Source organism: Panthera onca, chromosome A2, assembly GCF_046562875.1.
Source record: "Panthera onca isolate mPanOnc1 chromosome A2, mPanOnc1 haplotype 2, whole genome shotgun sequence".
Lineage (NCBI taxonomy): Eukaryota > Metazoa > Chordata > Mammalia > Carnivora > Felidae > Panthera > Panthera onca.
Genome location: NC_138340.1, coordinates 51,441,078 through 51,456,600, shown reverse-complemented (window position 1 = coordinate 51,456,600; position 15,523 = coordinate 51,441,078). Strand labels below are relative to the sequence as shown.

Here is a 15,523-nt window from a genome sequence, read left to right as displayed (position 1 = left end):
ATTGTGTCTCTTAGCTTATCCATTATATTCACCTTTATTTATTTTTCTTGATCTTAGTCACACCTGTGTCCTGGCCACTCAAGGCTGAAACCTCTTTCCCTGATCAGGCTCTCTCTCTCCCTCCATCCTCCTCTGGGCTAGGCTCCAGTCTGGGAAAGCAGTATCCTGGCTCAGAAAGGGAATTTCTCCCACCCCCTGAAGTCACCCCTCACTCAGAACTGCCATAGCTCCTGCCTCCTCTATCCCTGTCCCACAACCTCTCCAGCCTGGACTGGTTCATGTGCAAAATACTCTTTCCGGAATTTTGAAGAGAAGTGGGAAGATTCCCCCACCCCCACAGGACTGGGGTCGGTGGAGCCCTCAGTAAAGACCAACTCTCCCTGCTGGTTCTGAAAGGGTAATCCTAAGGAAGAAGCCAGGCACACGTGGGGAAGGGGCTGGGACAGTGAGGGAGGTGCTCTGCTCCCAGGTTGGCAGACAGCGTAAGGATTTTTGGCCAGTAGTCCCGAGGTGGCACCCCAAGGATTCAAGGGTAGAAGGCTCATTCAGGGGTTCCAGCCAGTACCCCTAGGCCTGTCTCTGCTCAGCCTCAGTTGGCAAAATTTGGCGGCCTCCCGTTCCAGCCGTCGGCACAGCTCCAGGCGACCCTGCAGGCACGGACGAGCCCCGAGGCGGCCCCAGCGGGCGGCTTCGGTGGAAGGTAGCGCATCTAACGCCTGCAGCAGCCGCGGCAGGTCGCGCAGCAGGCGGTAGCGTGGCAGGGCGCGCAGTGGCGGGGGAATGTCGCCCTTGGCACAGAGGCGACTGAAGTAAGCGAGCAGCAGCAGCGGGCGCGGGGCCGCGCGGAGCAGGGCGCGCAGGGGCGCTGCGCCGGGATCCGGACCACCGGCCAGACTGGGGTCGGCTCTGCTCCACAGCAGCAGCACGGTGCCCTGCTCCTGCGCCACGCGCGCCCGCGCCGCCCACAGCCACGGCAGCGGGCCCACGCGCGCTACGCGCGTAGCCTCCCACAGGTCCACGATCACGTCGCACCCGCCGCCCAGCGCTGCCCGAAGCAGTTCAGCCAGTGCTCCCACCAGGCGCAGCTGCGCCTCTGACTCCGCCGCGTGCAGCAGCAACACCGGCCGCGCGTGGCTCGGGCCTGGGGGCGGGAGCAGATGAACAAGGTGGGGGGGGGGGGTAAGAGACACCCCAGCACTTCCCCTCCCCCACTCCCCGCCTTGGGGCTACATCATAGGGTGCCTAGGAACTAGTATGATGTAGGAACCTAGTTCCTTATCTACGCTGTGGATGGGTACCCAAGGCAACTTTAGCCTATACTGTGCCTTTGGGCTAATAAGATGAAAGCTCCCTAGAAGGGGCCAAGTCTAGGTGCCAGGTTTGGCAGGTGCAGAGCAAGCTGGATTTCCGCCCCAATAGTCTCGTGCGCAGAGACTCTTAACAGTAACCACCTGCACAGAGGGACCTTTGTTCTGCCTTAACCATTCCTGACCACTAGGGGGCCTGAGGCTCCCCACCCTGGGTAGCAGAGAGCTTGGTGCAGCAGCACGAACCTGACTATCCGAGAAGGGAGTCTAAGCAGGGGAAGGGTGGGGGGCAACCAGCCTAGACGTTGTGCAGATCTGAATCCTCAGGTTACCCCCGAGTGTACTTACCTGACAGTGGGCGCCGGCGAGTGAGGACCAGAACAATGCCCGAGAGGGTGGTGAGTGCCAGCAGTGCCAGGATCAAGAGCCCCAGGTGTCTATGAGAGACTGAGTCAAGCAGCGTGAGGCCAAGCCAGGGTCCTCAGTGCCCATCCTCCTTCTTACCCCACCCCACTCTCCCAAGAACTCACCATCCGGACACAAAAGGTGCTTCCAGGAAAATTGAACATCTGACCTCCACACCTGAAGGCACAGAGCCCCCCCCATCCCTGTAAGCCAGGGTGGCCCCTCCTCCCAGGGGAAGTTGAATGGGGACAGAAGGGGAGTTCCCCTGGATAGGGAATTTCTCCAGCACAGGGTGTGTTTGGTCCAGCCCTGGCTGGGCACACAACAGGTCAAGAGTGGCAAACTCAAAAAATAAACTCAAAGTTGGCCAGGGTGTCCATGAGGACCCGGAGGGCACAGGCCCTGAATGAAGTAATCAGATGCCACTGAGCTCAAGCCCATTGTCACCATGCCTGAATGTGGACACAGTACCAGGTTTTCTGATTTTCGAGGAGAAGCCAGAAATCAGCTTTTTAAAATATGAACTCTCCAATATTTAAATGGTGGCAACTAATTCCAATTTCAAACACCATGTTGGCCAAACCAAACATTTTTGCAGACTGCATTTGCCCCATGTGCCCCCTGAAGAGTAGATGCTAAGGGGGAATGTGCAGAGTGAGGGTAAGATTCCTTACCAGGACACAGCTCCCTGGCTTCAGGAAGGGAATGATAAGGTCTAGCGTCACTGGGCTTGACCCCTGAGTCTGTGGGAACAAAGAACAGAATGCCTATCCCCATAGAGTCACATCTGGTTCTGTCCAGTCTGAGTCTTAGCCCATGCTCTTCCTCCTTTCTACTCCCCTCTACCCCCACCCAAATCCTACCCAGGCTTAAAGCCAAGTGCCACTGCTGACAAAAAAGTCTTCCCCCTGCTTCATTCTCAGATCCTTCTGTGATCATTCCTGGATCTGAACCACTGAACAGATACATATTAATCAGGCGATCAGGCATTCATCAACAAACATACTATGGGTGCCTACTCTGTGTCAAGCCCTGAGGAAAGAAGACACAGATGTGTCATCTCTGTCCTCCAGAAGCTCACAAACCAAGGAGGCTAATTATACCCTGCCTCCCTTCTCTGTCCCACATGTCTGAGGGGATGGCTTGTTCATGGGAGAGAACCTAAGTTGTGAAGTCAGAAGACCACAATTTTAAAAAGTCAGGCTTAACTCTTGCCTTTGTGGTTCCTAGCTGTGTGATCTTTGCATGGAGATAGGTTACCTCTCTCCCTGACCCTCAGTTTCTTCATTTATATATGAGGACTAGTAATCTTTATTTTACCAGGTTATTGAGAGCATCACATGTGAGTGTGCATGTGAACACCCTCTATCTTCCACAGTGTAGTGTGTATTCATTTAGTACTGAACTCCTTAGGGGCAGAGACTGTGTAAAATACTTTTCTTGTAGCTCCCAGAGTCTAATACAGAGTAGATACAGAGAAGGGATGTAATAAATACATGTTAAACTGGACAGAATTGATTGCCATCTGTTTACAGACAGGGTATGGCTCCACTCTACATTCTGGGTGTTGGTTAGGGAATTGACCAGAGTCTCCATCTTTTGGAAACTCTCTCCACCTCCAACCCCTGTACCACCTCTGTCCTAGACCCCATTCTCCAGCCAGATGTCAGCAGATGCTGACACAGTGACTCTCAAACCACGGCTGAACTCAGTGAAGGTGCTCTTTCCCCAGCTCACAGAGAGAGATGAGTCCATGGCTTTAGCACTCAATCTTAGGTTATCCCATGTGACTTTGTCTTAAATCTTAAGCATGGCTTGGTGTTAAATCTTAAACATTTGCTACCATCTGTCTGCCTGGGAGCCCTCATAGAATACAAAACAAGTAACCAGGGGCGCCTGGGTGGCTCAGTCGGTTAAGCGTCCGACTTCAGCTCAGGTCACGATCTCACAGTCTGGGAGTTCGAGCCCCGCGTCGGGCTCTGGGCTGATGGCTCAGAGCCTGGAGCCTGCTTCCGATTCTGTGTCTCCCTCTCTCTCTGACCCTCCCCCGTTCATGCTCTGTCTCTCTCTGTCTCAAAAATAAATAAATGTTAAAAAAAAAAAAATTCAAAACAAGTAACCAAGCTGCAAGTGAGCATTTAAGAAAGAATTGGAAAAAGCTGACCATGCTTAGTCAGATTGGTGCTATGGTTTGGGGGATATATTTTATTATGGTTTTTATTTTAGATCCACAGAAGAAAGTCTGCTAGTCAAACTGTTCTCAGTTCACATAATAGAGTTAAATCTGTCAGTGGTTTACAGTATTCTGCAAAAAGGACTTTAGCTTCCAGGGACTCTGTCTCCCAAGACAGTCAGGGAACTTCTGCCAAGTGCCTTGTGGAGGCAAGCAGGAACACAGGGGAAGAGGACAGGGGTTTCCAGAGAGGGCATTGGTATAAAATGTGGCAGACTGACCGGGTCAGAAGACAGCTGGATGTAAGAGGGTCAGCCTCTTGCCTCTGTTTATTCCCTGTAAGTTCAGAAACTAAATGGATTAGACACTGCCCCATTAAAGACCCTGCTGACTGGCAGAGAAACCAGCCAACAAAGGCTGATCAAGTAAACAAATAATCACATGATGTAAGTCAGAGATTTGCTTGCCTCCACCTGCTGTGCTCCTAGCAACACGACCTTGGGTGGGGGTGAGGGACAAACCCTGGCTACTAGGCCATACCTGGCTAATGCTATACACAGGGGGCACCAAGCTGTCCTGCCCCAAGCCTGGATGGCTCCAGGCAGCACTGAAGGTGGCGTGCATCCTCGAGGAGAAGTGAAGGACCAGCTGCTGGGCCTGGGTATCCATGCTCACATTCCAGGATGGGGCTGCCAGGGTGGGAAAGAGCATAATACAAGACATTCTGTTTGTAGGAATGGTTGGAGCTGGGTTGTGGTTGATAGAGAAGTCAGGGCAGGGCTAGAGTCTGGCTTGGTCACAGTTGGGTAAGGGTTAAGTGGTGGAAGGGGGTCCCAAAAGGGTCATTTATTGGCTCACCAGTCCCGCGGGGGCATTCAACGTGGCTGCTATTTCCAAAAGAGAACTGAGAAATCCAAGAATGGCAAGTCAGCAAGCTCTAGGCACCACCCATACCCTTCCCCATCCCCTGTCACCCATGCTTGTACCTTGAAGCAGAGCTGGGGGTGCAAGTCTACTCCCTCCAAAACATACCACTGTGGTAGGAGAAGGGAGTTAGTCAGGGAGCAGAGCCCTGGGCCCCAGGGTCCTGGGAGTCCTGGGCAGGCCTGTCTCACCCCCTGTGACTCTCGAGCGGTGGCATTGGGGAGGTCTTCACAGAGGGTGTGCCAGCCCTGCCTCTGGCAGAGGGAGGCCTCCAGCTTCAGTGGGCAGCGGAGTGTTAGAGCCATGACCATCTGACTGTGCTGGCTGTAGTCAGTAAAGTGCACTGACTTCCAGAAGTCCGAGCCATCTGGGTAGGCGGCAGGCAGGGGCAGAGAGTGAGGCCTGGGGAGGCCTAGGCCCTGCTTCAGCCTCAGCCTCGCTTTGCACCCCAATCCCCAGAGCAGCAGGGGATGACTTTTTGAAGACAGCCAGCAGAGTTGCTGGAATGTCTAGGTACCCAATAAATGAGCACGCCTTCTCCAGACCTTTTATGACCTTTTCTACTTAAACTGTCTCCTCTCCTTCCTGTGCCTCCATTCTGGCCAGCTCCCTGCTGCTCCCAAACTCAAAATCCATATATTTTTGCTTAGGTTCCTCTTAGAACCAGGAATGTTCCCCTCCCTATTCTCCTTTTGACATCCTGCCCATGGGGATCCTGCTTGGGTGAGCATCAGTTGGTTGAGCATCCAACTTTGGCTCAGTTGTGGTCTCATGGTTTGTGAGTTCAAGCCCTACATTCAGCTCTCTGCTGTCAGCATGGAGACTGCTTCAAATCCTCTGTCTCCCTCTCTCTTTGCACCCCCCCCTCACTTGTTCTCTCTTTCTCTATTAAAAATAAATAAACATTAAAAAAAATAAAATCCTTCCCATTTTCTGAGCCCACCTCAGGTGTCATCTTCTATAAGAGACCTTCTCTGCTCAGACAGCCTGCATGGGATTCTCCCTTTCCTGAGTTTATGATCTACAGCCTAATCCTTAATTATAACAATGGCTTGGACTGTAGGCTGCTTTGTGCTTCTCATTTATTATGTTTCAGGGTCCTGTCTCTTTAATTTTAGGATAATAACATATATACAGCATTTTAGACATCACCAACCACTTTCACATAAATATTGAATTCAACATTCATTTCCTCAACAGTTGGAAAGTAAGGCAGGGAAGGTATCACTACTTTACTGACGAAGAAACTGAGACTCAGAGAAGAATAAGTGGGATGTGACCCCAAGATTTCTGGTCCATCCTCTTAGAACACCACCTGCTGGGTCTCATATTTCTGAACCTCTCACAGTGCCTAGTACAATGTTCAATACTGATATATTGGCAGGCTGATTGGTAGATGTGATAGCCCTTTTCCCCCACCAACTCCACGGAAAGTGCCTGCATGGCTTCTGGGACTTCCTCCACAGCATAGGTGCAAAGTGTGTGTGTGTGTGTGTGTGTGTGTGTGTGTGTGTGTGTGTGTGTAAGAGAGAGAGAGAGGCTGTGAATACACAAGAGTGCATATGTACAGCACTTACAGGCTTCAGGCCAGTTCTGGAAGGGGCATTTTTTGCACCTCACAGTGTCCTCTTGCAGGTAGGATGCCTGCGGGGACAGGGGAGAGCAGTCAGGGAAGGTCATAGGAATGGCTTTTCCTGTATCACTTACATCTGAAACTCATTCTGGCTTGACCCTTCCCTGATGCAAGCTGCCTGAACTGGCAGAGCATGGATGAGGGGAAGCAGGGCAGCGTATGGGCAAGGGTAAGTGGTGTGTGACCAGAGTACAGGAGCAAGACCAGTAAGTATGGGGCTGGGGTTGAGTCCTCTTCTCCCTGGAGAGCAGAACCTATCCTCCCCAAAAAGAGGAGAGGTCCATGTTCCTCCACTTTTGGCTTCCCTGGCTTCTGCCCTCAGTGATTCCCAAGGTGTCCGGTGCCCTGTGTGGACCCCTTCCCCTGGACTGCCCAAACACCCTGGCTGTTGCTTTCTGCCTCAGGTATCTGCCTGAACCTTCCCTTTTGTCTCCTCCTGGTTAACAAGGTCCCCTGAATTTTCTGTTTAGTTCAAATAAGTCTTAACGCCAGGCACCTCAGCTTCATAAGGATTGGAGAGCTGCTATGGAGAGCTTATGGGGACAAGACTTTTGGAGCCACATGAAACTTTGCAGTGGCCACATGTGCCTCCACTGTGACTCTTCAGAACACACGGCGAAGGCAACTGTGTATTCTGTCTCTGTGGGATGAGGCCAGTCTGAACCAGGGAAAGCTGGGTTTGGGTAGGACTAAGTTGGAATCACCCCCCAAAGTGTCCCAGGACACTTCCATCTCTGACCCAGTGTGTGGCTCACAGTCAAGTTGGTAGCAGTCTTCCCAAGCATCTCATCAATACCCAGTCTTTTTAAGGCCTGACTTACTGGAGATATGCTTGACCAACTGTGCCTCTAGGAGTCCTAGGACTGGAGCCATGGACAACCCATACATTCTCCTCTGCTCACCTCTATGCACAGACACGGCAGAAAGAATTCATAAGGCAGGTCTACAGCATGGCCCCCAGACACAATTTTCTGTTGACAAAGCAGCAAAAGGAGTGAAGAGGTGCCTGCCGAAAGAGTTTAGGCACCCTGGACAAGGGCAGCAGGAAGCTGGGACCTTGGCCAAGGTCCTCTTATAGGAGAGTTATTTTTTTTCTTATAGGAGAGTTATTTCTTTCACCAAGAAACTTCCTCTCAGGGAGGAGGGAGGTCCCTGCTCTGTAGTCTATTTGCTCTGGGTATCTCAATATATGGAGTGGGGAAAGGGAGGAAATAGGGAAAGGATTATACATTTCTAGAGACCCTACTCTACGCCAGGTAGGTGCTAGAAGCATTAACTTGATTAATTAAATGCCAGCATCTAAAATGATCTTTGTTTTTATAAATGAAGAGAGCTGAGGGAATCAGAGGTATAGCCTCATTCCCTGCAAATGATACCAAGTGCATACAAGGGCATCCACAACTGGAGGTTCAAGTGGGGTATCAGGGCCCAGGTTGAGTGAATGGGGAACATCTCATTCTCTGAGGGGCAGCAACAAAAGGAAGGAGATGGAAGGGTACCAAGACAGATGTGACCACTTCCTGGCGGGGGGCGGGGCGGATTGAAAAGCCTTCTTAGTGCAACCTGAATCTCATTAACGGTCTTCTCACTGGGGATAAATGCCATATTCATTTCTCTGCTAGGCGTTCATGGCTGCTCCAGGTCTCTCTGTCTGCCCTTTCCCTTCTGCATTTTCTGTCTAATCCAAAGAAGGCTTAATGTTAGGCACTTCAGAAATGTAGTAAGGTCATAAACAATTACTGTCCCTCTCTGGGCCTCAGTCTCCCCATGTGTACAACAGAGAGGTCCTTTTTGCTGCAGTGCTGTGTGATCTGGTTTTTCAAAGGGAGACAACACTCCATACCTGGGCCTCGAAGGGACTGCTCAGCTCCTCGCATTCTAGTGCCCATTGGTGACAAAGACGCACACTGACCTCGGGTCCCGGGGGAATGGTCACTCGAATAGCCCGTGCCTCAGGCAGCAATTCAAAGGAGAACTCGGGCCCTGGGGAGAAGGAGAACTGGTAGTCTTGTCTCTTGGCCTTAGCGCAGTCACCATTACTTGGCTGCACCCATCTCTGGTCATACCCCATGCCTACCTCCATGCCTTTGTGAGCTGGGTCTGGGGAGACCTTCCATTGCCTTTGCATATGAAGGTTGGGTCCTTTTAGAGCGTGATCCCTTGTGAGAGATGTCTGGGAAGGGGACAGCAATGTGATGACCCTTCTCAGACAGGCAACAGCTATTCAGCAGCTTCCTCTGTAGGCAGAGAACAGGGTTGGCCTTAGGCCAGGAATCGGGCTTCTATTACTGCTTCTGGAACCTGGGGTACCACAGGCAAGTTGCTCAACCTTTAGACCTTAGTTTCCCTAACTGTGTAACAGACAGAATAGTCTACTTCATCAGCATGTTCTCTATCTCTCATGTGGCTAGAGAACAAAATGAAAGGCCAGAAAGGAAAGGGCTGTGGGGTATAAGGCAGGGCTGGAACTGGCAGGGGGAGTACCTGAGCAGATGCTGGCATCTTGTGTCTCCTACAGAACCGGAACTTGTATGACTTTTTGTATTTCTGCACCAGGAAGTGGATCCAGCCCCCCTGGAGGTCTGCGCAGGAAAGGACACATTGGCTATCCAGCCCTTCACTGCCCCTCCCCTACCTGGAAGTGTGGCCTGATGTTAGGCAGGAAGTCATTTGAGATCATGGAGGGTAATGATATCAAGCTTCTTTAGTCCTAAAAATTATGATATAGTCAAAAAAGGATTAATTCCTTAGGTAGAGAAAAAGCTATATATATGCAAAGATGTCCACTGTAGCATTATTTACAGCAGTGAAAAATTAGAAGCTGCCAATTGTTAAACACTGTCTGGGCATTTAGTATGTGCCAGGCACTAAGCTAGGCAATTAAAATACAGACTTGAATTAAGAAAGATCTTACTTTGTGAATAGAAGGTAATAATAGGAAACTCACAGAACTAAAACATTTTAATGCCAAGAATTGGTACCAGTGGAAAGGAGAAACACCTTCACAAAATGATAAAAGTGAACCCATGAATATCAGTCATGCTATGCTATTTTAGGATGACCTGTCTCTGTTGAGGTTGACAATAGGACAGACATCTGTTCTAGGATGATAAGTCCCACTTTCCTCACACTGCCGCACCCCTGCCCCCTGCCCCCCGTCAATGCTCCTAATTACCATCTCCACTGAGAAGGGCCCAAAGAGCTATTTCTCATACCTGAAGGATTTGACATCAGATGCAGGTGTAAATAGCAGGCGGGGAGCCAGAGCTGAGCACACCAGGACTTTAGAGACACAGGAAGGGCCAACTGGGTATGGCAAGGAATATGAGCAGACCCTCCTAGGAAGGATGATAAGAAAATCAAATGATAGGGTCCAAGAAGGTCCCTCTTGCCTCAGACAAGTTGCACTTGAGACTGAGATGTGTGGCTTTGAGCAAGTGACGGATCTCTCTAAGCCTCAGCTTCCTCATTCATAAAGTAGGACTGTTGTCAAGATCAAGTAAGATAATATGTGGGAAAATGATTTGTAAACCAGAATGTACCATAAGATATGAAGGAGTGTTGTATCTCCGACAGGAATGAGGGATCAGTTAAGGGAGAGAGATTATCCTGTCTCTCATTTAATCCTCCCCTCAGCCCAGGGGCAACAGTTTTCATGGTACCATCATTTCTACCGCACTGCTCTACCCCTCAGAAATGGAGAGTCAGAGGGACTAAGGGCACTGCTTGCAGCCACATGTGGAGTATGTGGTGGAACTGCAATGCAAATCCAGGCTTGTCTTGATTCTAAACCCCGTGATTTTTCCTTGTTATGCTACTTCCCAATTTGGGAACAAAAATGACTAGCTCATTAGGGATCTGGAACAAAAGGGGCAAAGAAGAGAATCAGGGCAGGGAATGAGACTCACCAGTGAGTGCGTCTTCCTGAAGGCACAGGGCCCAGTAAGGGTAAGAAAAGAGAGAAGAATTATTAGTAGAGATTCCCATGGGGGGCATTCTCCCTGGGGTCTTTGGTTCAAATCACCTAATTCTAAGGTCCATAAGCTAATAGCCCATCCACTCTAGCTCTTTTCTTTCTAGCTCAACCCTGCCCAGGCCCTCAGCACACCAGAACCTTGGCTACCCCTTTGAGACCATATAAACGACACAATGGGGCTGTCACCAGGGCACAGGGACTTGGGAGGCAGGAGAGGACAGGCCGAAGAGTGGGGACCTTTACCAGCCTGTGGCAGGCAGCTGTCCCCACTGGGCAGTGGGGGTATCTTACCATGTGGGAGGCCAGCAGACAGTGGGTGCTCCAGTGCAGAAGATAGGGGCAGCCAATCCCAGAGGAGGCAGAGAGGCCAATGAGCAGCAGGAGAGGCAGGAGCAGGGCCGCCAGTCTGGGGCTCCCCATGGACTTCCGTGGGGTCAGAGCCCCCAGAACATGGCTGCACAGCCTGAAGGATGGCAGGGACTTGTTGTTCAGTAGCAGAGAGTGCAGGGAGCAGGAGCCCTCGCCTCAGCCTGCCACTGCCCCGCCCTGCCCCAAAGCTCCTCCTCGATCCTAGATCCTAACCAGCCAGCCAGGCCACATTCCTTCCCCTAGCGGAGGGACTGAGGGACGCTTGCTCACGCCGCCCCCCCCCCCCCCCCCCCGCCCCCTGCCCCAAATCCTACTGCCCCCACCTGGAGGGCAAGGGGCTCCTGCTCATGCAGAGAAATAACAGGAAAGAGGCCAGCACAGGGTTAGGAGGATGGAGGGCTGTACCTATTTCTTAACCCCTCCTACTGCCGCAACACCCGCCCACTACCGCTCTTGGACTTGGGAGCTTCCTTGGAGACATGCTACATCCCCTCACTTAGAGAATTAATAGAGCTATTAAGCACTGTTCTGCAATGGGGCCTGGAGACAATGGTGACCAAGGCACCACTTAGAGTTGAACAGAACAACAAAAAGTCATTACAGGATGCATATAAATCGCACATGCTCCCATACTCCTCCTGCTCCCTACCTGGGTGACCCTCAGGACTATAGCCTAGCTTCCTCTCTCCACCCAGCTCTTCTGGGCAAAGGGCTCCAAGCCAAAGGGACCTCCAGCTTCAAGGATCCTCTAATCAGTACTGTCTGTTCAGGAAGCCCCAGAACTCATAGCTGAGCCCTGGAGCTGAGGGAGCAGGCCCCATGCACTGACCTGGTTTTCTGTGGTTTCTGATGCTGACGAGGCTCCAGGCTTTGTGGGGACCCTCCCTATCATCCCACAGCTTCCTCCTGCTCATGGAGCATTTGAACTGCTTTAGTCCTCATTTTGGTGACACACATAGAAAGCAAGTTTGGGGCACACCTACAGGGTTAAGTCATCTTGAGATTGTAGCCTGACTATAACCTTCTTTAGGCCAATTCTGAGTCTTCAGGTCCACAGTCTGAAGACCCATTGTACTCATTATCCTAAAAATACCCTCTAACTTTTGAGTTCCTCAGAAGATAAGGACCCTTTCCTATTAGTTAAGTTCTCCAATGCACAGCAGTGGATGTCAAGAAATACGTGCTTTGGGCGTTCCTGGGCAGCTCAGTCAGTTGACTCTTGATTTTGGCTCAGGTCATAGTCTTGCCTTTGTGCGTTCCAGTCCTGTGTCAGGCTCTGCACTCGAAGTGCAGAGCCTGCTTGGGATTCTCTCTTTCCCTTTCTCTCTGTCCCTCCCCTGTTTGTTTTTTTTTCTCTCTCTCTCAAAAATGAATAAACTTAAAAAAAAAGAGAAATAGGTGTTTTGTAGTTGAATAAATATAAATGATACATTTAAGTAGCAATTTATCTGCTTCACATTTCACAAGCACTTTCATATTTGATCCTCCTAATCACTTTATGAGAGAGGTAAGTGATAATTATTCTTTTCATTTCATAAAAAACATTTCAGGGGCGCCTGGGTGGCTCAGTCGGTTAAGCACCCGACTTCGGCTCAGGTCATGATCTCGCAGTTTGTGGGTTCAAGCCCTGCGTCGGGCTCTGTGCTGACAGCTCAGCGCCTGGAGCCTGTTTCCGATTCTGTGTCTCCCTCTCTCTCTGTCCCTCCCCTGCTCACACTCTGTCTCTCTCTCTCTCTCAAAAATAAACAGTAAAAAGAATTAAAAAAAGAGAGAGAGAACACTTCATAAGGGAGCTCCAATTCTGCCAGCCTCCCACAGTTCATCTCATTTTCTACCATCCTGTAGTCTCTCTTCCCACTGCCTCATCTCCCTCTGCTCCTGGGAACCTAAAAGAGTTTGCATGGCAAGGATCTGTTTTTTGGCCTTGGAGCCGATCACTGCAAAAACAGATTAGTTAAGGGGCACCTGGGTGGCTCAGTTGGTTAAGCATCCAACTTCGGCTCAGGTCATGATCTCACAGTTCAAGAATTTGAGTCACTTGTTGGGCTCTGTGCTGACATCTCGGAGCCTGGAGCTTGCTTCAGATTCTGTCTCCCTCTCTCTCTGCCCCTCCCCCACTTGCGCCCTCTCAAAAATAAACAACAAAATAATATTTAAACAAAAATAAATTTAAAAATCCGATTAGTTAAGATATGAAGGAAGAAAAATGTGGTCTGGCCATACTAAGGATAGGTTAAGTAGTTTTCCCCCTCAATATTTACCAAAACCAAAGTGGTTTAGATCTACATAACTAATGCAATTTCTAACGCTAAGGGCATAAAGTAAGAGACTTGGTTCTATTCTAGAATACTTTTCTTTCTTAACCTCTTATATCTTCTGCTCTGTCACAGTGAAAATATTTCCTTAATTTCTCCCTGACCCTGGCTGAAGTATGGTAGGAGAAGCAGAAAAGAAACAAAAGGACCCACATTCACACATACAAAGGGAAAAAAGAATAGAAAGGGAAGAACACGAGCACCTAGAAAAGGAAAAAGAATAAAGATGAGTAAGAAAGATAGAAGAGAGAAAAGAAGGTGTGTTTTATTTATTGTCTGCTAGTTTGCCTATTGACTGAAGAGTGTTCCAAAAATGATTTAAAGTCAAAAGCACAGAAGGTGAGTTCCAACACATCCTGGGAAAGAGTAGGGAATCAGTTCAAGATTTGCTAAACTCTTACTATCAGGCTCTGGGCCATATCTCATTTTATGAGTACTACAAGCCTTGAGGTCAGTCTTATTAAACCATTTTACCGACTGGAAAACACTAGGAAGATTAAGTAATTTGCCCAAATACAAAAATGGAGAGCTGGGACTCACCACCCTATCTTTCTGGCTCTTTCTGCCAGAACACACTGCTTGGGGAGATCTGTGGGAAGTCAGAGGGTTTCTGGGCCCTATGGTCCATGGAAATACTAGATTTAGCAATGTGATGTAGTTAGTAGGGTTAACAATGTGAAGGAAGGATTTGGAAAGAACAGGTCTTATGACAGTGAATTAGTGGTCAGACTTCCAGATGAGCAGAGATTGTTTGGCAAGTGTCAACACAGGAGTAACCGGCTGGAAATAAGAGGTAGCCAACTAGAGTAAAAGCCAACTGTAGCACAGAGGCCCTGTCCTCTTGCAAGATGGCTGAGCCTGCCTCATCTGTGGTTTGTGTCTGAAGGAGCGGACCCCAGACTTCATGCTCTAATAACCTTTACTTGGGGACCAAGCCAGCAGCTGAGGAAGTCTTGGCAGGCCCATGAACATGCTCAGAGACAGAGTACACTGTGGGGGCCGTGGACAGCTGTTTTTCTTGAGCCTTACTCTTATATGGACTCTGGTCAGACCATGCAGCAGCACCTCCAGGCTCTTTCTGTAATGGCTGATTCTTAAAGTCTGTTGGGGCAACTGTGCCTACTACTGTTAGGACACCTTGGACAAGAGGGGCCAACCCATTAGACAAATGTAAACCAAGAGTGGACAAGTGTCCCTTCCTCATTTCTGCTGTTCCAGAAGGGATCAACCTCTAGAATTCCAAGGCAAGAAATTACGCCTAACAGAGGAGGTAGGGACCCCCAGTGTGAGAAAGGGAAGTTAACAATGCTCTTCAAGGAAAGGGATCTGGATATTTATTAAGCACCTGCTATGTATTTTATTTAATCCTCACAATCCCGGTAGCTACTATGATTCCCACGTGTCAGATCAAAATCAGAGACTCAAGTATCTTGCTCAAGGCAAAAGGTAGAATTCCAACCTAAGTCAATCTAATATCAGAAACTGTTCACTCCACTACACCACACTGCCTTTCTCATGGACCAGATGCTAAGGGTCCCTCCAATGCCTATATTCTAGATGTGCAAACATTAGGGAATTACCATTCCTTACATTTATATACTGTTACATAGTTCACAAAACATCTTCATAATACTTCATTTGTCTTCAAAACAATCCTGTGAAATATGCAGTGTCGATCCTAGCCATAGGACTAGGTGTGCTGGTACTTGAACCCATCTTCCACCATCCAATATAGTGTTCTTCCCATTAACTCAAGATCTCTTTCAAAGGGGATCTTGTTTGCTTCGGGGAATGCTACAACCTTGAGGCAGGAAAAAAAAATGACTGGAAAAGCAGATTCCCAATAACCCAACAAGCAGAAAACAAAAATAAAACAAATGGCTTTTTCCCCCATTCACAGCTATTTCCATAATAGGTCTTCAAAAGCACTCTAAGACTATAAAATATCATTCCAATAATCAGAGAAAATTTTAACATTATTTATTTTTGAAAGTTTTCAAAGTTTTTATTTGCATCCCAATTCTTTGAAAATAATCAATTTGTGCCTGATGCACATAATTCCATTACCCACACATTTCCATCTGCTTTCCTTCACTCTCCAAATTCTACTCCTGCCGCAGTCTAATTTTTTCCTCTATGCAATACATCCTGACTTCACTCTATAGTAGGTCAAGTTACTTCATTCAACAGAGTACACACTATGTGTCAGGTACTGAGCAAGGGGTGAGGAAAAGACATGTAAACAAGTAATTCTGTCAATAAGAGGTAAAATAAAAATGCCATGTGGATTCAAAGAAAGAACCCTTTACTCCTCAAATTGAAGCAACCAGAAGGCTCCAGAATTACCACATAAACTGAATCTTGAAGGATAGGCAATAAAGGCATATGAAGGTATAAAGGGGAAATATTTAAGCAAACTGG

At 49.0% G+C, this 15,523-nt stretch overlaps 1 protein-coding gene across 5 annotated transcripts in view; it reads right to left on the bottom strand.

Moving 5' to 3' along the window:
• Window positions 1-15: 15 nt before the first annotated feature.
• IL17RE (interleukin 17 receptor E) overlaps window positions 16-15,523 on the bottom strand; it is a 46,815-nt gene continuing 31,307 nt past the window's right edge. Inside the window, exons 1-17 of one of the 5 annotated variants that reach the window (XM_060631700.2) lie at window positions 11,111-11,147; window positions 10,710-10,881; window positions 10,351-10,366; window positions 9,658-9,780; window positions 8,927-9,024; window positions 8,520-8,703; window positions 8,286-8,425; window positions 7,345-7,413; window positions 6,387-6,453; window positions 5,001-5,176; window positions 4,872-4,919; window positions 4,744-4,789; window positions 4,426-4,574; window positions 2,387-2,455; window positions 1,838-1,889; window positions 1,656-1,754; window positions 16-1,141 (exon numbers count right to left, since the gene is read on the bottom strand). In XM_060631700.2, coding sequence (XP_060487683.2) covers window positions 546-1,141; window positions 1,656-1,754; window positions 1,838-1,889; window positions 2,387-2,455; window positions 4,426-4,574; window positions 4,744-4,789; window positions 4,872-4,919; window positions 5,001-5,176; window positions 6,387-6,453; window positions 7,345-7,413; window positions 8,286-8,425; window positions 8,520-8,703; window positions 8,927-9,024; window positions 9,658-9,780; window positions 10,351-10,366; window positions 10,710-10,881; window positions 11,111-11,136 — 2,130 coding nt within the window. In that variant the 5' untranslated portion in view covers window positions 11,137-11,147 and the 3' untranslated portion in view covers window positions 16-545. Of the gene's footprint in view, window positions 1,142-1,655; window positions 1,755-1,837; window positions 1,890-2,386; window positions 2,456-4,425; window positions 4,575-4,743; window positions 4,790-4,871; window positions 4,920-5,000; window positions 5,177-6,386; window positions 6,454-7,344; window positions 7,414-8,285; window positions 8,426-8,519; window positions 8,704-8,926; window positions 9,025-9,657; window positions 9,781-10,350; window positions 10,367-10,709; window positions 10,882-11,110; window positions 11,149-15,523 lie in introns of those variants that run through there. The other 4 variants (XM_060631701.2, XM_078442775.2, XM_060631703.3 and 1 more) reach the window with 4 other exon arrangements.